The 22,988-nt window shown below is 59.3% G+C and overlaps 2 protein-coding genes across 4 annotated transcripts in view; one reads left to right on the top strand and one right to left on the bottom strand.

Moving 5' to 3' along the window:
- Positions 1–3,692, top strand: part of SLC5A10 (solute carrier family 5 member 10) — a 43,276-nt gene extending 39,584 nt beyond the window's left edge. The window contains 5 exon segments of the mRNA XM_054180230.1: positions 12–162; positions 2,274–2,442; positions 2,880–3,095; positions 3,257–3,338; positions 3,526–3,692. Coding sequence (XP_054036205.1) covers positions 12–162; positions 2,274–2,442; positions 2,880–3,095; positions 3,257–3,338; positions 3,526–3,692 — 785 coding nt within the window.
- Positions 3,693–5,165: 1,473 nt separating this feature from the next.
- Positions 5,166–11,146, bottom strand: GRAP (GRB2 related adaptor protein). Of its 3 annotated transcripts, XM_054180269.1 has the most exons (6): positions 11,069–11,146; positions 9,776–9,873; positions 8,316–8,438; positions 6,639–6,833; positions 5,454–5,457; positions 5,166–5,351 (listed from the first exon to the last, which is right to left on the bottom strand). In XM_054180269.1, the coding sequence occupies exons 1-6, from the start codon at positions 11,144–11,146 to the stop codon at positions 5,166–5,168; spliced, it is 684 nt and encodes a 227-aa protein (XP_054036244.1). The 3 variants fall into 3 exon arrangements, with proteins under 3 accessions (XP_054036244.1, XP_009894922.1, XP_054036245.1); XM_009896620.1 differs by lacking the exon at positions 5,454–5,457 and having other exon boundaries at positions 6,665–6,833; XM_054180270.1 differs by lacking the exons at positions 5,454–5,457; positions 8,316–8,438 and having other exon boundaries at positions 6,665–6,833.
- Between the last annotated feature and the right edge of the window lie 11,842 nt (positions 11,147–22,988).

Below are 22,988 nucleotides of genomic sequence, written 5' to 3'. Positions count from 1 at the left end.
CTCTTCCCCAGGGCTGCGGGGCCTGATGATCGCCGTGATGATGGCTGCACTCATGTCATCCCTGACCTCCGTGTTCAACAGCAGCAGCACCCTCTTCACCATGGACATCTGGAGGAAGCTGAGGCCGGCAGCTGGCGAGCGAGAGCTGCTCTTGGTGGGCAGGTAGGGACCAGGGGTTTCGAGGAAGGTTTCCTGGAGACCGGTGGGGCTGGTCCAGCCCTCTTTGATCTGCCTCCGGTGCCTGGAAGCTTGCAGAGCGCCTGAGCTTATGAAAGGAAAACAAGCCCTGGGTTATTTGATGTATGAAAGCTCTGGAGAGGCAGACAGGGCATCCGGGGCGTTTGGAGGAGCAGGGCTGTGCCCTCCCTGCCTCCAGCTCTTCCTCCCGGCGGGACCGGGGGCGGCTTCCCAGCGCAGTCACAAGCCGAGTGCGAGGGGACCTTCGCCAGGCGGCAAAGGGCAGCGCTGCCCCGGCTGCTCCTGCGGGGTGGCAGGTGCCAACAGGGAGCCCGGCAGCCTGCCCGCGGTGCCACGCTCGGGGCGGCAGAGTCAGCGCTGGGGAATGCCCTGCGCGGTGCTGGGCTGCGCGGGGAGTGTCCTCGGCGTGGGGCAGACAATAACAAGGAGAGAATCTGGGTCAGGGCTTTGGCTGGGCTGCGGGGAGGGCTGGCTGGTCTGGCAGCTCCAGGAGCAGCTCTTTCTTGGCATCTTCCATCTCCAGAGGGTGGGAAGGAGATGGGCAACGAGCCCGGGGAGCCGCAGTCCCGCACAACTCCTCCGTGAGAACTGGGGTGGCTGGCTCCGGGGCTGCCTTGCCTCTCCCTGCCGCTGGCTGTGGTGACAATGCAGGGCGATGACGCCCGAGAGCACGCCCGAGAGCTCTCCCGGGATGGCTCCTGAGCGTTTCGGCCGCCTGGGGCGGGAGGCACGGCGGCACCGGGCGGTCGGTGCAAGCAGGGTCCTGCCAGGCGCTGCTGCCGTACAGCCCTGTGGGCGCAGAGCAAACCAGAAACCTCTGGAGAGCAGAAAAAAGCTGCTGAAGCTGCAGGTTTCAGCCTTTCTTCCCAGCCAGCACGGGCAGAAGTGGCTTGGAGTTGTTTCTCAGGAGGGGTCTGGTGCCTACCACCCCCTGTGCCCACCAAGGTGGGGATGCCCCTGTCTAGGAGGGCAGGGATTGGGTTGTGGGGCCAGAGAGAGCTCCCAGTTCCTGGACTTGGTGGCTTGCCCTCCTGGCATGGCCATGCCACCTGGCTGGAAATCCTCACCATGATTTGCTATGTGCTCTGTGCCAAAGTGATGGCATGGTGGTGAGAACACCCAGCCCTTCTCAAATGCCCCCAGGCTGGACCAGGCTCCATCCTTGCCTAAATCCCCACCTCAGGCTGCACACAGAGGGCTCAGGGCCACCCAGCAGCCCCAGCTCACCACCACGCTCCTGCATTCTTCCCATGACCTTTTAGCATCCTCTGTGCCTTAAAGATGAACCCATCCGGGGGGGTTTCTCCTGCCCCTGGGGTCAGGGGGTGCATTTTACAGCCCAGCTGCTTCCTCTTCCCCAGGCAGCAGGCAGGCACTGGGGTCTCTGGCTAAGAGATCCCTTCAGTGCTTTCCTCCCCCTGTTATTTTCTCCCACTTCTGCTTCCTGAGCAGATGGGGATGGAGGTCATTCTGGGAAGCTGCAAACAAGCTGGGCTCAGCTGTAAGTGTGGTGGCTTCTGGGATGTGCCCTGTTCAGACTGGGCCCAAGGGCTCAGGCCAAGACCTCTTGCTTTGGAGGAAGGTGCAGCTGGGCTTGGGGTGAGAGTGGGGATGGTGCTGGGACACAAATGCACCTCTCTGTCCCAGCCTGGCTGGGGGGAGCTGGGCATGGGGCAGCCCATCTCACATCCTCAGCTCTCAGGTGGCTGCTTTGGCTGGATGTGAGGGTGCTGAGAGCATCACCCAGAGCTAGCCAGAGCTTTTCACAGCACCAGTGCCCACTGCCTGGTGCTTCCTTGTCTGGGGGTCTCACTTAGAAGCCTTTGAGGCCAGGCAGGGGCTCCTCTCTGGGTGGAGCCAGCGCTGGCACAGTTAGCCTCTTCTTGTGTTCCTGGGGATGTCACTTGGTGGTGAGCATCCTGCTGCTGACCCACCTCCACCTTCTGGCCAGCTCTTCTGCACAGGTGCTGGCCCCTGACCCCAGGGACCCATCACCACCACGGCGATGCTGTGGGTGCAAGGAGGTGTGGGTGGGACGAGAACTTCACCCAGCACTGCACCATTGCTGCTTGCAGGGTGGTCACAGTGCTGCTGGTGGTCCTCAGCGTGGTCTGGATCCCCATTCTGCAGAGCTCCAGTGGTGGCCAGCTCTATGTCTACATCCAGGCTGTCACCAGCTACCTGGCTCCTCCTGTCACTGCTGTCTTCATCCTGGCTGTCTTCTGGCCCCGAGCTAATGAGCAGGTACGGCTGAGGGCACAGCGTGGTGCCAACACTTCCCTGCCCACCTCCCTCCCAGGGACCCAGTGGGGCTGAGGGGGTTGGGGGAGGGAGGTGATGCTGGAGGAGCTGGGAGGAGGAACTGAGTCTGGCTGGCATTGCCAAGAGAGCTGGTGGGTGGCTGGTGCAAAGAGAAGGAAGAGGCAGGTGCCACCATGCATGACCATCAGGTGTGGCATGGCTGACAGGGGACACCCCTTGTGGAAAGGGCTCAAATTTGGGCCAAGGCTTGGCTGGCCAGGGTGCAGGCACCTCTAAAGGTCTCTTCCCACCCAAACCGCTCTGATTCTATGACCCTCTCCCAGCGCTGGCTGGAGGGAGCAGCTCTCCTGGGGGGCTGTGGCCCCTGCAGGGTGACTGTCCCCCCTCCAGCCACTCCACTGTGCACCTTTGCTTTGCAGGGAGCTTTCTGGGGCCTGATGGTGGGGCTGGTGCTGGGACTGGCCAGGATGGGGCTGGAGCTGGCGTACCCCACGCCCCGCTGCGGGGTCCCTGACCGCCGGCCCTGGCTGCTGGCTGACATCCACTACCTGCACTTTGCTGTGCTGCTCTGTGCCACCACGGGGGCCATCGTGGTGGGGGGCAGCCTGCTGACCCCCCCAACACCTCCATCCCAGGTGAGGAGGACAGCTGGGACCTCTCATCCTTGCCTCCCACCCAGCCTCCTGGGCTGGAGGTGCTGGAGTCACCCCGGTGCCCCCTGAGCTGGGCTGAGGGGGTCCCCGAGGGGGGTCTGCCCTGGGGGTACTTTCTCACCAGGTCTCACCTGGGTTTCTAGCTGAAGAATCTCACCTGGTGGACCCTCTCAAGGGAGCTTCCCCTGCCCTCTGCAGACACCACAGCCCAGGACCCCCCTGCTGGTGAGTGTGTCCTCAGGGGGGGCTGGCAGGAGAGGCAACTTTGGAGGCCCCTGGTCCCCCCCTGTCATGGGCAGCAGGGTGGGATGGGTGCCCTGTGCCTCAGCTTCCCCAGCACTGTGCCACTCACTGGGAGGTGGCCATTCCCCACAAGCCTCTGTCCCACTCACTCTCTGTCTGTCTGTGCCAGGTTCCCCCTCAACCACCCCAGGCAGCCATCAGCCATGCAGGAGAGAGGGACTGCTGGTGACAGCCCTGAGGGACAGCAGGGAGCCTCCCTGCTGGGCCCACGTCTGCAGCATCAACGCCCTTGTCCTGCTGTGTGTCAACATCTTCTGCTATGCCTATTTTGCCTAGCAGCCTGCCAGCCTCTGCAGGGGGCAGAGGTGCTGGGAAGGGGGAGGAAGGGGCTTTTGGGTGGCAGTTTTGACTTGGCACCTCTGGGATGTGGGATGTTTAAATCCACTGGTGTAATGAGCTGGGTGTTCTCAGCACCACGGACTCTGCATCCTGGGTGGGTGCATGGGGAGGGTATTTGTGGGGGTAGTGGGTCCCCAGGAGGGGGTCTGTGGAGAGATATTGGGGTGGCCAAATGGGGGCTGAAGGGCAGGGGTGGGTCTGGGGAGAGAGATGTTGGGGTGGGCAAGTGGGAGCTGCAGGGGAAGCGAGCCCACAGTGGAGCAGCAGATGTGTGAATGTGGGCATGGGACCACCATGGTGCTGGGGGAAAAGGAGCCCCCACCCTCGAGGGTGGCACCCAGAGGCACTTTGCTAGCTCTGAATAAAAAGCAGTGTTAAAAAGCACCAGGATTTGCAGCACCCACAGGACTGAATCCCCCCAGCAGCAGCCTTCCCTGAGCACCCTGCACCCCAGCACCCTTCCCTGGAGCTCCCAAGCCTGGCCTCACCCTGCCTGCCTGAAGCCCTCCTTGGAGCTGGGGCTTTGCCTACAGGGTCTGGAGAGGAGTGAAGGTTTGGGACACATCTGCTCTTCCCTTCTGTTGCTGTCATCCCACTGGAATGTGGCTCTGGAACAGTTTTCCTGGTTCAGTGCTCCCTGGGGAGCAGCACTGTCAGCCCACAGCTGGTGGAGGTCTCCCAGGCCAGGGGAGCAGGAAGAGCCATGGCTGAGGAGTCACCACCAGCTTTGGTGCCCACCTCCAGCACAACCCATCCTGCTCTGGGACCTCTGTGCTGTCAGGAACCAGCTGAGGGGACAAGGGAGGTACAGCCCTTGGGCAGGCACAAAGCAGCTCTGATGAGTGGGGGCAGTGGGGGGCAGTGGGGGCTGTGGTGTTCCTGGCTCCCCTGGAATATTGCATCCAGTTCTGGGCTCCCCAGTCCAAGAAGGACAGGGATCTGCTGGAGAGAGTCCAAGGGAGGGCTACAAAGATGCTGAAGGGACTGAGCTCTGCCTGGGGAGGAGAGGCTGAGCCCTGGGGGTGTTCAGTCTGGAGAGGAGAAGGCTGAGAGGGGATTTAATCAATGTTTATAAATACCTGAGGGCTGGGGGTCAGGAGGGACGGGACAGGCTCTGCTCAGCTGCAGCCTGGGGTAGGACAAGGGGCAGTGGATATCAACTCCAGCACAGGAGGTTCCACCTCACCATGAGCAGGAACTTCTTCACTGCGAGGGTCCCAGAGCCCTGGAGCAGGCTGCCCAGAGAGGCTGTGGAGTCTCCTGCTCTGGAGCCCTTCCAACCCCATCTGGCTGTGTTCCTGTGTGAGCTGTGCTGGATTCGATGCTCCTGCAGAGGGGTTGGACTGGATGATCCCTGGAGGTCCCTTCCAGCCCCTGACATCCTGTGCTCGGTGGTGCCCCCGGGGCAGCTCACTTGCGGAGGGGGTGGACGTAGGCGCGGGGGAAGAGCCCAACGCGGCCATAGACCTTCCCCTGCCACCAGCTGGGGTCAGGGCAGGCCAGGACCTGGATGATGTCCCCACGGAGGAAGGGCAGCTGGGACCCATCTTGGCCTGAGAAGTCAAACTGGGCTTGCACGAATCTGGGTCTCCTCACCTGCAGGAAGTGGAGGGCAGGTGGTTGGTGGGAGGAGAGGTGACCCCAGCCCCCCAGAATCCCTGCTGGCACAGAGATGGCACCTCACAGGGTGGTGTAGACCAACCTGGGCATCCAGAGCATGGAGAGTGTGGGGGTACCTGGGGTGCCTGCTTCCAGGATGAGAGATGGTAGCAAGGGACCCAGAGGGCTGGGGACAGCCCCAGGTACAAGAGAAAGCTTGGGGTGCCACGGAGCACCCTGGGGTGCAGGGCAGAGCCTGTGGTGCAAAGGAGCACCCCAGGGCACATGACTGCCTGGGAGACCCAAGATGGGTGCCCAGAGGACTCCAGCCCCTCGGAGGCAGCTGGCATCCTTCTCCTTTCTGGGTCCTTTTGGGTGCTGGAGCCACCCCCAGCCCAGCTCCCCAGGCACAGTTTCGCCACCTCTGCAATCACCACCCCAGGGCTTGGCTTTGCTGGAGCTACTCTGAAGCTGGCTGCACCCAACCCAAGCTGGTTGGGCACTGCCACCTGCCTCAGGCATCACCCCTGGTCCAATGGACAGTGGCATGGGCCTGGGGCAAGCTGCCCTGCCCTGCCAAGCTGCACTGGTGGCTTTTCTCCACCCTGTCTCGGGCTGTTGCACCTTGTTGTGCTTGACACTGCCTCCAGCAGAGCCTGAGCGTGGGGCCAAGTGCCAGCCAGGCCCCTGGGGTGTCCCTGGCTCCCTCTGGGGGGATGCTGGAGCTGGGGAGAGCTGAGCCTTGGGTGAGCTCATGCTGGGGCTTAGGCCCAGACCCCCAGGATGCTTCACCTGAAGGTAGTGGAGGAGCTTGTGCCCAGGAGGTCTGGAACTGGTCTCTGCTCATCCTGAGCAACCTGATGTAGTTGGAGATGTTCCTGCTCACTACAGGGGGCTTGGAGTGGGTGACCTCCAGAGGTCCCTTCCACCTTGGTGCATTCTATGGTTCTGCTCAGGGCTGGGCCATTTCCTTTCCTCCCTTTTGTCCATCTGCTGCTCCTGAGCCATCACCAGCATCCAGTGGCTGGCAGGGAGGAGCAGAAGTCCAGGCAGGAGGAGTTCCCTGTCCCCTAGGGAGCTGTGGCCCTGGGACACCTCCCTGAGAGCAAAGTGAGACCACGAGGGTGCTGCTGTCCCACAGCCCATGCCTCAGTTTCCCCCTGCACCACAGCAGAGTGGTGGCAGCCCTGGTACCAGGGGAGTGCTGCAGGATCCCAAAGGGACCAGCTGTGGGCTCCCAGCCTGGCCCTGCTGCCACCGCCTCACTCCCCGGCTCTGTGTGGCCCCAGGGCCCCATCCCCTGATGGTACCTCCTGGCTCTGGTCCCCATCCTGGAGGAAGATCTGCTGCTTTTTGGAGATGGTGGTTGTCCTGTAGAAGTCCACCAGCTCGTTGAGAGAGTTGAACTTTTCCTCCCAGAGGAAGTATTTGCCGTTCCTCTCCCTGAACACCCTGAAGTGCTGGATGTGCTGCCCGTAGCTGCAGGAGGAGGATGGATGTTACTCCAGCCCCTGGCTGCTGGCAGCACCTAGGCACCCTCCTGGCTTGGTGGGCAAAGCCCAGGGTCTGCTGGCTGGGCTGGGTCTCTGGAGGGGCCGTGCATGGTGCGGCTGTGCCCGCGGGTCCCGCTACGCCCATCCTGCCGTGCCCGGGGTGCTGATGGCACCAGGGTCGCTCCTGGCTTTGCTGCTGAGGCAGGTGAGGATCCCTCACAAGCTAGTGACACACCTGCAGCTGAGACCCAGCACAGCTCATCCCACCTGTGGCTGAAGCTCATTGCCTGGCCACGACTCTCAGCACAGTGGGATGCCTGGGGCTGGCCACGTGCAGGGCATCCCCGGAGCAAGAGCAGCCGCGCCTGAGGCCACAGGATCAAGCTGCTCATGCAGGGCAGGTAAGAGAGCAGGGCAGCCTGGGGCTTGGGTGCTGGCACAGCTTGGGAGGGCTCACTGGGAAGGGTCTGGGGGTCTTGTGGTCCTTGCACCTCACCAGAACCCTCCTCACCCTCCTGCTTCAGCACCAAGGGGAAGAGCAGTGAGAGCTGCAGGTCTCAGCTCTGCATGGGTGGGGAGAAGGTTGCAGCTGCTGGGTCTGGGTTGTCAAATCCCCACGGGCTGGAGGATGCAGGAGGGGGCTGCAGGGGGCTGGTGGGAGTTCCATCAGTGGTACCTCTTTGGTGTGTAGCTGTGGGGGGCAGGCTGGGGTGCCCATGATGTGGGGCTGCCATGGGGCTGTGGTGGGGACTGCTGCTGCCAGGCCCCCGGGCAGCGACCTGGCCAGAGTGGTGATGCAGGGCAGAACCTGGCTCCCTTTCATCAGGGGCCAGAACCTCCTTAAATGCTTAATTAGAGATTAGCTGTGTGAGAAAGTGCCTGACTGGCCTGGGGCTGGCTCCTGCTACCCTGGCCCCAGGCAGGGAAGGGGCAGCAGTGGGGTGAGAGGCCCTGGGGCAGGCTCTGCCCGTTGGCACACTGCCACAATCACTGTCCCCATGGCACTGGAAAGCTGTGTCCCCTTGTCCCTGGGGATGCTCTGGACAACTTGTTCCTCCAGGACATGTCCCCAGGGCTGTGCTTGCAGCTTGGCCCCAGCTCTGCTGCTACCCATGTGGCTGTACTGAGGGGCACCCCGGTGATGGAGGCCAGTGGTGCAGGCAGGGGGCAGGAGTGATGGAGGCACAGTGTGAGGCTGTGGAAGGGAGAAAGAAGAGGGAGAGCCTGAGTGAAGCTCCAGCTGGATGGAGTGGGGTGACACCTCCCCAGCCCCTTCCAGGTGTCCTGGGCAGGGCAGAGTGCTCAGCCCTTCCCCAGCACCATAGTGGGGAGCACACACCAAGGTGGCCTGATGGCTTCAGCCCCCAAAATGGGGGCTGCAGGGGACCCTTGCCCATCCCACCCTGGTGCCCATCCCACCCTGGTGTCCATCCCACCAGGTGTCCATCCACATCCCATGGCTGCTTACCTGACAGAGATGGAGAACTGGCCCGGGCTGCTCTCGCTGTCACGGACCAGGAAGGCTCCTGGGTGCCTGTGCTGGAGGAGCTGCTCCTCTGCCAGCTGCCTGGAGGTCCTGCCCACATACCACCTGTGAGGGGCACGGGGCTCAGCCACGGGCACCCCTGACCCCTGGGCACACCTCCTGACCCCTGGGCACACCTCCTGACCCCTGGGGACGCCCCAGTGCCACATCTCCCTCCCACAGCACAGAGGCACCGACAGCCCTGGTGTGGGTGGGAGTGGGGTCCCTGTTGAGCCCCCCTCGAGGCTGGGACCCTCACAGCAGTTTCTTCCCCTCCCCAGGGGGGGACAGTAGGGTGCTGGGGTTGCAGAGGTGTTCCCATGCACTGCCTCATCCAGGCAGGGTCAGTGAGCATCACCAGCAGCTGTGACCACATCCTGTCACCACATCACACCCCTCAGCCCCCACTCTGCTGCCTGTCCCCTGACTCCCCCCACATCCCAATCACCCTTGGGTGTAAAAAGGGACATTAGAATAGTTCTAAACAACGCCCTTGGAAGAGACCAGGAGCTTACACTGGCTGTGCAAAACAATCCCTCTCCTCTCACCTCTTTGCTCCGGGAGATACTAACTTGGTGCTTCTGCTGCCTTCTGCTCGACCTTGGCTGCAGTGTTTTGGCTAAGTTAGTTCTAACTGCTCTGCCTCCTGTCCCTTTGTGTGCAGGAAGGTAAGGGGGAGGCAGGGAGGGAGAAGCTATCAGCTTCCCCTGGTCTTGTGCTGTTTATTAGTTGCAAGTACCTGCACAGAGAGTAAATGTTGTGTGTTTTGTACACATCCATTGCACTTGGTTGCAGGTTGCAGCTTTGCTAGCAAGCTCAGCTTCCATTTGCTTCCAGCTGAGCTGGGTCTGGCAAATTTAATCCCAGCTTGTCCACCCAAGGTGGAGGGGCAGTGGGATCTGCCCCGGGCTGCCCTGAGCCCACACGTCCCTGCTTCCCAGCCACAGGTCTTGGCTGTGGCATTGAAATGGGATTTGCCAGGGATAATGATCCAGAAGACACAGGTTAAAGCAGGGCTGGATTAAGCTGGGCTTTAATGAGGCAGTAATAGGATTGTGTCTAATGCAGCTGTAATCCTGCAGCGCTTTGTGGTTCCCCAATCACCGTTTGTTGGGCAGGCAGTGCGGTGTGAGGGTTGGATTTGTGTGTGGGGAGGATGTGGCCCTGCTGCTGCCTTCTGTCCCCCCTGGCTGCGGTGCCAGCGGCAGCCTGAGCCAGCAGGCAGAGCCCACGGCTCGGGTTTGCCACGTGTGGGACCACCCTGGCTTGTGGCACAGCTTTGGGCACCGGGGATGCCCTGCTGGGATGGCTGCCTGGGTGGTGGCAGAGGCTGCCCCAGTGCCTGAGCAGAGCAGGACTTGCAGCCCCCCCTCGTCCCCGGGGGACAAGGGGAAGGTACTTACGGGTGGGGCTTGACCTTGATGTAGTTTCTGGGCACGAAGCCCTCGCAGCCGTACAGCTCAGCCTTGTACCAGTTCTGATCATCTTCCATGTTGAGGATCTACGTCGGGAGAGGAGCAGGGAGGCATCAGCCTGGCCGCTGTGTGCCTGGGACAGGAGCCGAGTGGGACCTCCACCATTGCCCCAGACCCCGCAGCCCCCATCAAAACCTCGGCAAAAAGGAGGGGGGGCTCTAAGGTGACACGTTTGGGGGGTGTTTGGGGGCACCTGTACAGAGCTGGCTGCTTCCCCCAGCAGGTTCACAGCAGGTGTTGGATCACCCTGGTAAGCTGGCAGAGCGCCTCCAAACGCCTGCCCGGGGCAGAGGGTAAGATCTATCTCTGGGACGCGCTGGGGTGGCAGCAGGGCCCCCGCGTCCTGCCGGGGGGGTGGCAGCTGGGTGCTCCGTGGGAGGCAGCATCCTGGTGCGAGCAGCGGGGCCGGCTCCCGCTTCCGCCAGCTCCGTTTGCAGCCTCCCCCGCAGGGGCCCGGGCCCGGGTCCGGCGCAGCTGTGCAAACAGGATCCGGGACCCCGCGGGGCAAACGCGCCGGGCAGGCGGGGACAGCACGCTGCGGCTGGGGACCTGGGCTCACCCTTGTCCTCCCCAGGGCTGGCTGCACCCCGTGAGGGGCGGCTGGGCGCAGGGGGTGCCAGGACGAGCTGCTGGCGCTGCAGCATCAGCCCCGCGGAGAAGAGCGAGCGGCTGGGCAGCAGGGCTGGGGGTGAATCCTCTTGTCCCCATCGCGGGGCTGCGGTCCCCTGGGGGTGGTTGAAGCCATCTCTGAAGTTTTTGGAGATTCCCCGGTGAGAACCCATCCCGATGCCAGCATGTGGGTGGGGGGTTGGGCACACGGTCCCTGCTGCTGGGTCCCTGCAGCCCCCAGTGCTTCTGTGGGGCAGCAAAAGCTTGTTCCAGCCCCAGGGGTTGCCACAGAGCACAGCTGGAGGCACTGATGGCCACAGAGGCCATGGTGCCTCATCCCAGGTGGGAGTCTTCTGGAGATGTGGCTGGTGGCACACACGAGTGGTACCCACCCCACTCCTGCTGGCAATGCTGCTCTGCACCCCCAAGCCCTCAAAGATGGCTCCTGACACCCCCCAGAAAGCCCCAGACAGGCACCAAAGGCAGGTGCAAGGAAAGCACTGCTGTCATCCCACGCTGTGTGCCCACTCTGTCCCCTACAGCAGCAGCAGCCAACCCCACGCTGGCTGCTGGTGACCCCCCCACGGCTGGTGACCCCCCTGCTCCCCATACCTTCAGAGTGTCTCCTTTCTTAAAGGGCAACTCATCCTTTGCTGTTGGCTGGAAGCTGTACAGGGCCACGGACTCCATGGTGCTGGCAGTCACCAGGTGGTGACAAAGGCTCCTAGGTGCCCGGCATGCTGGGGCCGTGGGGCTCCGGGGGCAGGTGCTGAGCGCACAGCACAGCGGTGCCGCTGGGCAGGAAGCTCTGCTGATGTCAGAGCTGCTGGGGCCAAGCCATGAGCACCACGTGGGACACTGCCAGTGGGCACAGCTGCCCAGAAGTGTTGGGCAGTGGGGCAGGAGGCCAGGGCAAAAGGGCCTGGGCACGTCAGCTGGTGGCACAGTTCGATGTCACCTCTGCAGTGGGTGGCAGTGCCGGGCAGCCGTGGGGCTTTGGAAGGAAACAGGATGGCAATGGCTGGACACAGGCAGAGGATGTGGGTGAAGTGTTTGGTGAGCAGGGCTGGGAGGTGGTGCTGATGGGGGAGTTTGTGATGTCCTGTAAGGGCTGAGCAGCCAGCATGACCTTTGAGAGGTGGCTTGGTGGGGAGCATAGAATCGTTTGGATTGGAGAAGACCTTTTAGATCATCAAGCCCAACCCTGAACTCAGGTCACCACTAAACCATTGTCCCTCAGAACAGCATCTACAGGGCTTTGAAACTGCTCCAGGGATGCAGTCATCACCACTGCCCTGGGCAGCCTGTTCCAGGACTTGACAACCCTTTGGGGGAATAAACTGTTCCTCATGTCCAACCTAAACCTCCCCCTGTGCAGCTTGAGGCCACTTCCTCTTGTCCTATTGCCTGTTACTGGGGAGAAGAGACCACCCTCGCCCCAGCCTGCCTCCAGCCTCCTTTCAGGGAGCTGGATGGTTGGTAGTGCCAAGAGAGATGAGGGAGGGTGGGATGGGCAGCAGTGCAGGAGGCAGGGTGGAGGCACACATCTGGTTTCTTTGGAAATCAGATTGAAGCCCACATGCCAGCTCCCAGCCATGAGGCTTCAGCACAGCTGCTCCTGGCTGGCTGTGTCGTGGCCCTTTGGGAGCTGGCTTTGGCCAGTTTGTTTGTGCAGGGGTAGGGAAAAACATAATCCCTTGTAGACTGGGAGATCTTGCTGTGAGTCATGGCACCGAGTCTGCAGGGCCTGCACGCAGGGCAGGCCTCCAGTGCCACGCAGCCTTCCCATCCTGCGTGGGGGACAGGGCATGAAGTGCACAGACAATCCCCCAGACACTGCTCCTGCTTTTCTGGGAGGAATTAAGCTGGGGACAGCTGTGGTCAAGCCCTGCCCCTGGATTTGAGTGTTTTCCAGCAAAGAGCAGGACACCTCTTCCATCTGCCCCGGGGAGGGATGAATTGTGCTGCCTGCAGAGCCTCTGTGGGGCTCCCAGCTGGGTGATTCAGCTCCTCCAAACCTTAATCCCCCTTCCCAAAGCGTGGAACACACCACCCAGGCCATCTCCAGGGTCTTGGTGCCCGTGAGAAGTGGAGAGGGAAGGGCAGGGTGGCCTTGGGTGTCCCAGTGGTTCTCCCTAGCACAGCCCAGGGATGTGCTGGGAAGGCTGGGGAGGGCCAGGGGCCGTGGGAAGGGGCTGGGCACTCCTGTCACGAAGCTGCGCTGCCCGGCGAGACCCAGGGCACAGGGCTGCAGCTGGGAGCTGCCCACCTCGGGGCAGCTCTGGAGAGCAGTGGGGCTGGGTGATCCCTGGAGCAGCCAGCCCCAGCAGGGCTGCAGCTCTAACCCCACTGCTGGCCACGGGCTGATCCTGTCCCTGTGGCCGCCGGCGCAGCCTGGATGATGCCCACCTGCAAGGTAAGGCACTGGCTGGGGAGCTGCCTGGGTGTCTGAGCACCAGGAAGGGGTTGAGGTGGGAGGAATCTGCCAGCCAGCACGGGGTGACAACCTGCCACGCTTCAGATGGACACCATGAGGGGGTTTGGGGACTGGCTTCCTTGGGTTGGCTGCAAGGAGGTCACAAAGAGGTCCCCAGGCCTTGCTGCAGTGGCTGGGCTCAGGACCAGAGCAGGATTGGGTCCTGCCAGCAGATGGCAGCAGTATCCAGGGGACACTGGGGACACGGGACAGTGCCACATCGCCTCACATCCCCAGCGGCGCCCTTGGCATCCCTGTCCACATCCTCCCACACCACAGCCTTTTGTTTCCCCCCTCTCCCCCTGTCTTCCCTCCTGTGCCTTCTCCAGTGCCACATTTTGTACAGCACAGGCTGCAGCAGGGCAGGGTGAGCCTGCCCCTGCAGTGCCAGCTCTGAGTGCTGAGCAGGGAAGGGTGGGATCCTGGGGGGCAGTCTGTACCCCCATCCTGCATGTCCCCCGTGTTCAGAGGGAGGCAGGAGGTGCACATGGATGCCATCAGTTGGAAGGCAGAGCCTGAAGCCTGGAGCAAGGTGCTTGGCACTGCATGCTGTGAGCATCAGCCCAGCTTGCAAGGAGACCCCGAGGTCCATGCAGGTGCAGTGTCCCCACCCTGCCCTGGGCTTGGCCACCAGCTCATGCTGCCTCTCCCTCCACATGGGACACTTTTGTGACCCTGGGGACAGGCAGAGGAGGGTGCAGCCAGCTCTGGCATCACCCTGCCCCTCCACACAACCGCCCCTGGGTGCATGCCAGATGCTGAGAGCTGTCTGGAGCTCCTGCCACCTCCCACGTTGCCCAATCTGCTCAGTGAGTGTTTCAGCAACATCCTGTGTTTACCTGGCTGCAGAAAGCCCCACACGAGGGGGAGGGAGGGAGGGAGGGAGGGAGGGCAGCCTCTTCCCCTTCTGCTGCAGGCCCTGGGGAGCTTTGTGAAGGAGGTGATCCTGTTCTCCCCAGCTCCTCTCCAACTGATGCCCTCTGTGGCTCCTAGCTGGGCCATGGCTCACAGTGCTGTTTGGGGATGATGGGTGAGGAAGGTGTCTCAAGCCTGGTTTTGACTACCATGGTGGAGCTGTGAGCTGGGCCTGGCTGGTGGCAGGGCTGGACTACGTGAGCTGGCTCACAACACAGACCCTGGTGTGTAAGGAGCTTTGATTCTGCCCTGGAGAGGCCACAGCTGGAGTCCTGGGTCCAGTTCTGGCCTCCCTAGTTCAGGAAAGACAGTGCAGAGGGGCTTGGAGCATCTCTGTGAGGAAGAAAGGCTGAGAGCCTGGAGAAGAGCAGCCCCAGAGGGGATCTGAGCAGTGCTCTGCAAGAGCTAAAGGGAGTGCAAGAGGATGGAGCCAGACTCTTTCCAGTGGTGTCCAGGGACAGGACAAGGGGCAGTGGGCACAAACTGGAACCCAGAAGGTTCCACCTGGACAGGAGAAGCTTCCTTGCTGTGAGGGTGACAGAGCCCTGAAGAGGCTGCCCAGAGGCTGCCCCACTGCAGTTTGTGGTTGGTACCCATCTCTGGAACCACTGCAGGCTGTCTGGGGCTCGGAACCAACCTGCTCTAGCTGAAGATGCCCCCATTCACTGCAGGGGGGGTGGACTAGATGACCTTTCAAGGTCCCTTCCCACCCAACCCACTCTGTGATTCTGTGGTTCTCTGCCCTGCACAGAGCTGTCCCCCCCAGCTGCCTGCGTGCCTGGGGACCAGTAGTGACCCATGAGTGGCTCCTGGGATGTGATGGGGACCCTCAGCCTCCTGAGGAAGTGGATGCCCCACTGAGGCCCCATGCAGAGAGGAAGCAACATCCTGGGCCAGAAAATGCCACGTCAGTGCCTGTAAACAGGAGGTCAGAGTCAGCAATTTCCCTCTGGAGCAGAGGTCATGTTGGTGACTCCTGAGCATCAGACCTGCCCTTGTGTGCTACTCTGCTTCTCCACAAAGCCCTGCCCACACTGAGGAGTTTGAGTCACCATTTACAGCCTGGTCCAGAGCATGGCTGGCTTCAGAGGATCAGAACCCTCTGAACCTCTGACTGCCCCACAGGACCCATAGAGAAACGTTTAGAGGAGGTGTAGCCAGCAGACCCAGAGCCAGTGGGTCACATTCAGTCCAGGCCATGAGTGGCTCCTTGAGGGAGGCATCAGTGGTCTGCAGCCATGGAGTCACATCTCCTCTGGGTCTGCAAGGATGGTTGGGGCTGGTATTAGTTTCTTCTGGGCTAGCAAATCAGAGTGAGTCTCTCTTGCCCATGGTGTAGGTGGGCTGGGAAGTGGGACCATGCTACCCAGCTCCCAGGGAGAAAGTCCAGGGGTGGGCACCAGGGGGTAACATCTCACCGTTGGCACTTGGGTCTGTCACTGAGGATGTGTCTGGAAAAGGACTGGAACTCATGACATCTCAGGTGTGGAATTCAACCCCAAACCTTCAAGAAAGGCTCACTGAGGAGGCAGGTTCTCCCAAACAGCCTCCTCAAGGGACATGCAGCCTTGGGTGACAGCTGGGATGTTAACTGTTCAAGATACAATCCTCAGGGTCAGCAGCAGTGGAAGCTGTTCATCTCCCTGGGTCCTATGGAGACCACCAGCTGGCCTTGGGCTGGTGAGGAGTGGGTGGTCTCTGCTGTGGCTGTGTCATGAAGATACTCATGAGATCCTGCTGTTCCCTTTGGCACCCTGGGCCAGCCCAGGGGCAGGAGGTGGACTGTCCCTTTGTCTGTAAGGTGTCCTCCCCTCAGCTGGCTACAGCTTCCCTGTCACAACCTGGAGAGGTCTGAGTCATTCAGCTCTGCCTAGTTCTTGGCTGGAAGCACATCCTGCTGTGTGCTCCATGGCTGTGGTATGCTGGTCCTTGAGCTCTGCTCTGGGACTTTACTGTGCCCATTGACTTATCTGGTGATAACTCTGAGGTCTGCTGGGTGTTCCCAGCCAGGCCAACCCGGGCTTGAAGCTGTGTGAGCAATGTTTTCTGCTGACCCTGATGAGTGCTCCTTTGGGAATGACTGATAGAGGCTTCTGTGGTGAGCAACTGCTGTGGCATCCAACCTCCAATCTTCCTCCTCGGTGTTGGGATGCCTGTGTGGGTTATGGGGAAGGTGAGGTTCCCATGCCAGCATTATTTGGCTAGACTGGTGCTGCAGCATGTGTGGGAGCTGGGGTTTCTCTGCCATCTCTTTTGGGTCCTCAGGAGCCATCCCCATACAGTCAGGGCTGGAAACCTACCATGCAGCACTCCGTGAGCACAGCATGGGGGTGGAGAGGGTCACATCGCTGCTTTGATTTGCAGGGGAGAGAAATCAGAAGGGTCCCTTTGTCTGGAAGCTCCAAAGGAATTGGGCAGGGAGGGTGGGGTGTGGAGGCTGTTTGCTGTCACTGTTTGCCATAGAGGAAGGCTCCTGGCCTGGAGCAGACAGCACTGGGTCGCAGGAGTAACCTCACTTAGGGGCCGGGGAGCTCTGCAGCTCCCAGAGGGCTTCTTCCAGGGGACCCATGAATTTGGTCATGCCCAGACACAGTCTGGTGCTTGAACAGATTCTGAGAAGCTCCCCCTCAACAACAGCATCTGTTATTTTTCCAGGATTTGAGAAGAAAGCTCCAAGCCAGCAGCCTTGTGTGGGTGAGGGGACAGTGCTGTCACCACCGTGACTCACCGGGGAGCTCTGCGGCGCCCCAGGAGGGGAACCGCCTGGGGAGGAATTGTGAATGGTCGCTCAGGGAGGGGTGGCTGAGCTCCCCACCAGAACAGCACTGCAATTTGGGTTCCTCCTCAGGGCTGGCTTCTTAACAAAGAGGTTATTAATAACCAATTAAGCTAGAGCTCACGTCATGCCTTCCTCTGGAAGTGTGGCAACAGCGTCCCTGGTTCCTCCTTCTGCACCATACACACCCTGCTCCTCCAGCCCTTGTAGCTGGATGGAAGAGTAGTGGGGGGATGGCTTGGGCAGGTGTCTTGCCACCCTTGGGTTGCTCTAGAGGGGACCATGGCCAGGCAGGGACACCTCCCAGGCAGGCATATGGGGGGGCTGTGGCCAGGCAAGGACACTTCCCAGGCAGGCATATGTGGGACCATTGGTGCAGAGGCTCGTCCAGGGTGTGTTTGGCTCCCTTTGGCTGAGTTCAAGGTGCCAAGGGGAATGAGTGAGCAGAAGAGGAGCCCTGTGCCTAGCAGGAGCCCTGTGCAGCAGGCTTTTGGTCAGTGCCAGGACAGATGGTGTGACCCAACCACGGGGACAGCCCAGGGCAGAGGGCCAGTGACCAGAGGGAGGAGGCTTCCTCGGGCTGAGGATGTGCATAGCCCTGCATCCCCGGGCAGGCTGGCGATGAGCCGGGCGGTGAGGAGGGGGAGGGGGCAGGCAGGCTGCTGGAGCAGGGCCCGCCAGGATAACGCACGGAGCGCCGGATGCGCTGTGAAACCCCGAGAGAATCCGGGCACTGTGCTCCTCCTGAAGCTGCCTATTCAGGGCAGAGATGGGCAAGACAAGAGGGAGGAAGCAGAGTGAAGATGGAGCACTGAAGGCCTCTGTGTCTGGCCGGTGACGGATGCAGGTGCAGCTGGGGGTTTCTCGGATGCTCCACGCTGCCCTTTCCTGCAGGGAAGCAGGAGATGCCCTCAGGAGTCCTCCTCAGGATCCCAGCTCCACTTCACTCTGATTTATTTCTGCTCCCACAGTGTCTGCTGTAGGTTTGTGTTGGTTTTTTTTCCCTGTAGAGCTGGGCCTGGAGGTGGCAGATGTGGATTCTCTGAAGGCTGATACAGGCTTGAGCTGTTCCTCACTACTGTGAGCTCTCTCCCCTCCCCAGCTGCCCATCCTCAGGAAGTGTTTAGAGCCGAAGGAGCTGTGGCAGCTCTGCCCAGCCTGTCATCAGCTTGCTCCTAAATGAGCAGCCAGCCTCAAAGATTACAAAGGAGGATCCACATGCAGGGCCTTGCACGTCCCTGCCCACACAGTGCTCCTGCATCTGCTTCCCTTCCTGAGCAAACCCAAGCTGCACAAAGCTGCTGTCCTTGCTTTGGTGGCACAGCTCTCTCAAGCCATTTCCCTGAGTGCTGCTTTGGCTGTGCAAAGAGAAAGGAAAGACTGAGCAGAGGTTATTTGGGGGAGGCTACAACAAAACTGAGAGATTCCTCCCCGGAGCTGGGTTGGATTGAGATTTCTAACACATCAGCTGTGGAAATCCAGGGTAATCTCCCTGAAGCTTCTCCAGATATCCTCCTGTGTAGAGGAGAGCAGGGTCTGGCCTGATTTAAGGAAACACTACCCAGGGGTTGGCTCCAAGATGCTGGCTCCTGCTTTCTGCCTCCCCTAGCGAATGCCCTGCGCAGCACTCCCACGAGCCAAGGCTCATATTAAATGGAAAGTGAGGCCCTGCTTGCTTTAGAAATGTTCCTGCAGTGCTGGAAATGAAAACAGTTGTTTCAATGGAAGATTTGATGAGCTCCCCAGGAAGCTGGGGACCTGGGCCACTTCCCCACGAAGCTGATGGCAAAGGAACAGTGTGGCTCCTGCAGGGCTGGTGGGCTGAGTGATGTAAGGCCCTAACAATAGCACAGGTAACAAACCCATTCCCCATGTAGGTGTAGGCATGGCACACACATGCAGATGGATGCATTTGCAACAGCTGAGAAAGCACAGAGCAAAGCACTGCTGCATGTCTGTGTTTATGTGAAGAGTTCCTTTCAGCAAGCATCTGAAATGTGGATTTGCTGTCTTCCTTCCCTCCTTCCTTCCCTCTCTTCCTCTCTCAGGCTGAAAGAGGAACTGGGTTGGGGTTTTGCTGGCTTTGGGGTTTTGCTGGGGAGCTGTGGCTGGCTGTCAGTCTTGGTCACTACAGGCTTGGCACATTTGAGCACCTTGCTGACTTGGGGGGCTAACGATGAGGTGGTAGCAGGCAGCAGTGATGTGCTCTGTCCACTTGCCTTGTCATATTAATGTTACATGATGGTGTCCTGCTGTGCTGGGGCGGTGTTTGAGAGCAGGCTCCTGACTGTATCGTGCTGTTGGTCTTCCCAGCTGCAGGGACTGGGATTTCAGCCTCTTTGGATTTGCTTGAGAGCAGGGAGGGGCTTGGAGGCACCGTGGGGCACCAGATTCCTTGTAAAGGCTCAGATGAGCAACAAGGGCAAGAGTCTGACCTTGGGCAAGCTCCAGCACCAGGTGGGTAAGACAGGGTGGAGGGCAGTGTGCAGGAGAGCTATGCTGGCTGCTGCCCTTTGCTAGCAGTGATGTAGGAAGAGGAAGCAATTTGAAATGGCTGGAGGATCTCATGTAATCTGCAGACCAGCAGGGACAGCAAGGATTAAGTGCACAGGGCACACAGTGCCCTCAAAACCAGCCTGGGCAAGGGCTACAGCTTCTCTCCAGCCTGGACATCTGTGTTTTCTTCCTCTGGAGACCTAGGGATTAACTTGAGGTCTGCAGCCCAAGCTGGTATCTGCCTGCTGCTTCCTCAGCTGGGACCAGCAATGCAACCTCTGCTGGTTTGCAGCTGCACGGTTCTTGGCTCCTCAGGGCACAGACACTTACTGGTTCAGTAGCTGATCTTTGCATATGCTTAAGCTTACCTGTGTAGGCTGGGCTTTGAGCACCCCTGGGTGCTGAAGGATTAAGAATCATGCCACCTGCCTACAAGGCTTAGCAGAGGCTTTAGCCTTAAGGGTGTAAACCACACCAGTTACTGGAGAGTCTGGCATGCAGGGATGGAGCCTTGAGGAGGAATCCATGACAACCTGCTCAGGAGTGCTGGGGAACAGCACCTGAGTGCTGCACTTGACTTCTGCTCTCAAAGATGATACACATGCAGGTTTGGAGTGCACAGCTGGGAGTCAGTGTGTGGGAAGAGCATCCATCCTGCTTAAGAACAAAGGTGTCCAGTCAGTCCCAACTGTAGCAGTCAACAGTGAATGCTGGAGGACAGGCAGATTTCTGTGTTATGCTCTCCTAGGACCAAGCAGTGCAGGGTTTGGGCACATCATGAACCAGAGCTATGTCTGTAAGATGCAGCTTGAAAGAGATGTCCACGAGTGACAGCTCCTCCAGCTTCCTGAGGCCCCCAGGCTCTAATCTCAGAGCAGAACAGAAGGTCTTGCCCTGCCCAGAGGGCACAACCCTGGAGTCTCCTGGTTCTTTCTCACGATAACCAAGTGCAAGCTGGAAAAGCTGCTGCAGACCCACTCCTCACAACGTGCCCCTTGGATCTTAGGAAGGAATTCTTCACTGAAAGAGCTGTGAGGCATTGGAGCAGGCTGGTGGAGCTGCCATCCCTGGAGGCATTCAAAGAAGAAGCAGATGTGGCACTTCAGGACATGGCCTGAAGTGGTTGTGGAGGTGTTGGCTAGAAGGTTGGATTTGGTGACCTCAGTGGCTCTTTCCAGTCTTAATGATTCTATGATTCCAAGCAGAATAATAGCATGATGCACAAGGGGTTGGTGTGGCAATGTCTGTCAGTTCCCTTTGTGGGGTCAGATCGGTGGCTTCAGGGGAGGAAGTCAGCTGTGCAGCACAGCCCTTCCTTTCCGAGCAGCTCAGATCCTGCTGAGTGTAAAGCACTTCTGAGCATGGCTGTGCAGGTGTCACGAGCTCATTCTCTGGGGACAGATGTGGGGGTTTGAAGATGTCAGGCAGCACAGGCTATTTTGGCTTCCAGCCTTCCCAGGTGGGTCACCCAGCTTAGGCATCTCACTGAAGGCCACTTGCAGCATTGCTAAAATCCATGGTGGCTGCACCGTGGTTTGTACCCCTCCTGCCTGCCTCAACATGAGAGACAAGGAAGCATAAAAAGAGGCTTCTCAAGGGACAGAAGAACCCTCCTGTCTGTAGCAACTTGATTTGCAGTTGTCTTTGATTGAGGTTGAAGCTGTTGTGTTTTGTGCCCCAGCAGAAGCCAGGCTGTGCACAGCCAGCTCCCAGTAGCGCCGGTGTTTGCCTTTTACCTCCTCTGATCACAGAGATGTTTGATTTCCAAAGATCAGAAAGGAACGGGTTCCTTTGACTTCCTCTGATGTTCACAAGGTCAGGGAGCAACCCTGTATTCCTCTGTCTCAGTCCATAAGAATGTGGAAGCTTGTGGGAGTATTAATTACAGCCAATTAGAACCTGCTGGACTAGCCAGGATGCTCAAAGGGCTGCTGAAAGCTGCTCTTGTTGAAGGAGGCTATTTTCCTTTAACCAGGGAAGCCTTCTGGCTTTGAGGAGCCTGCAGAGCGCTTGTCCAGCAGGAGTGATGCATGAAACAGCTTGGTCAGATAGTGTTAGAGCTGAACATATTGCTGAGAAACTCCTGCTCGCCGTGCCGTGCCGTTTGTTTGCTTTGCGGAGTGCTGATGGCTTGTCAGGAATCTCTTCCAGCCCAGCTGGTGAATTTTTTAAGCTGCTTGTTGACTACACCAGGACCATGTATTTAAGCCCTGCACTCTTCAGTTCTTTTTCTTTCTTTCTGTATTTTTTTCCTTCATTCTGAAAACCATGGGAAGCCCTCTGGAGGACGAGATGCTCTTTGTGATGGGGCAGCGGGGACAAGCTCGGAGTCGCGAGCGCTGGTGCAGATACGAAAGCTGCAAAGTGGATTTGTGAGCCTGGGAATGGAGGAAGTCCCTTGCAGGAGTGGGAGTGGGAAACCTAGAAAATGGTCCAAGTAATTAAGCAACTGGCTGGGTGCTGTGCAAACACAAAGCAAACAGCCAGCCCTCAGTTCTCATCTGTCAAAGGGACAAACCATCAGCTTTTCAGCTGTGATAATCGGCGAGGGGCATCCAGCTGTAATCCAGGGGCATGGCAGCACCGTGGGATTGAGCCCTTGGTTTGAAAGAGACAGAGCTCCAAATGCCTCCAGCTTCCAGCACCTGGTCTGCTTCCGAGGGTTCTGTCTTTGCTGCTGAGAGCAACAGTAGTGAATTTAGGCTTAAAATGGTTGCAGCTCTCCAGCTTTGTTCCCAGGGTTATAAACTGATGAGGCTTTCCAGACAGCCTGTGCTGCCAGGCACTGCTGGGAGCTCTGGGAGCAGAGCACACATGAAGGAGGCTCCTGCTGACCAGACAATGTCCCAGGTCTCTATGTGAGCACCACAGTGTATGGCCTGATAATGCTGATTTCAGTCACCCCAGGTAGGTGGCAGAGGAACTGCTGTACCTGCTTCCTGTGGACGAGGTGGTGCTCTTCTCATGGGCCCTGGGGTTTTGTGCTTAGAAGTGAAACTCTGCGCTTGAGTGTACCCTGTCCTCTGACAGCAGTGACCACTGCTTGGTTGTAGGTACACTTCACTCCTCAATTTTCTACCAGTGTACAGTCATTTGCCTTCCCCTCCAGCTGGATAGGACCAGCTTAAATCACTGTCTCAGCCCACCAAGAGGAGAGTCAATTTCCAGATGATGCTACAGAGCCAGGAGCACAGCTCCTCTTGCTCTCCTGATACCTTCCTTGCCATGAGCCCCACAGGGTGATTTCCCTTAGGGTGAGAAACACCTGGGAGGAGTGAGGCTAATTCCTGGCCCTGTGAGATCCTTGTGCAACAACACAAGTCACTCTACAGTCTGGCTGTTATTACGAAGCCTCCACTGGTCCGAGGATGGGCCTGGGGCAAAAGGGAAGGTCTGAGCCTTTGAGTGACATTTTGTGGGTGGCTGCAGAAATGATGGAGAGGAGCTCTGATGAGTGATGATATCCATCACCTCCTTCCTGGCAGGAAGTCCTCTCACCATGGCAAGGAGGAAGTCAAGAGGGATAGTGCAAACTGTACCAACCGCAGGAGAATCTCTGTCCTCCAGCACAAGCTTACAGGTTCTGACTTGATGACTTGCTCTGGGGAACCAGATGGTAGCACTAAATGAGTCCATCTTCACGACAAACATCGAGTCTGCCACTCAGTGGTGGTCCCAATGGATGAGTGCTCTGAGCCTGGGAACAAGCAGCAAATCCAGGCTCTTTAGGTCAAATGTGCTGACTGGATCTTATTAAACAAGAAAAACTCCTCCTCACCAGTCAATGAGGCCCTGCAGTGGTCCTGTCCTCTCCTTTCTGCTGATGTGGGTGCTCATCTGACCTTCTGGTGAGCTGGTTCAGGGAGCTA

This window comes from Dryobates pubescens, chromosome 4 (genome assembly GCF_014839835.1).
Source record: "Dryobates pubescens isolate bDryPub1 chromosome 4, bDryPub1.pri, whole genome shotgun sequence".
Taxonomy (NCBI): domain Eukaryota; kingdom Metazoa; phylum Chordata; class Aves; order Piciformes; family Picidae; genus Dryobates; species Dryobates pubescens.
The sequence above is the reverse complement of the archived record's forward strand: the minus strand, read 5'-3'. Positions and strand labels throughout refer to the sequence as shown.

Coding starts and splice junctions, on each gene's coding strand:
- GRAP (XM_054180269.1), bottom strand. CDS start 11,146: ATGGAGTCCGTGGCCCTGTACAGCTTCCAGCCAACAGCAAAGGATGAG. Junction 8,439..9,775: donor ATCAAGGTCAAGCCCCACCC/GTAAGTACCTTC, acceptor TGCCCCTCACAG/GTGGTATGTGGGCAGGACCT. Junction 6,834..8,315: donor CAGTTCTCCATCTCTGTCAG/GTAAGCAGCCAT, acceptor CTCCTCCTGCAG/CTACGGGCAGCACATCCAGC.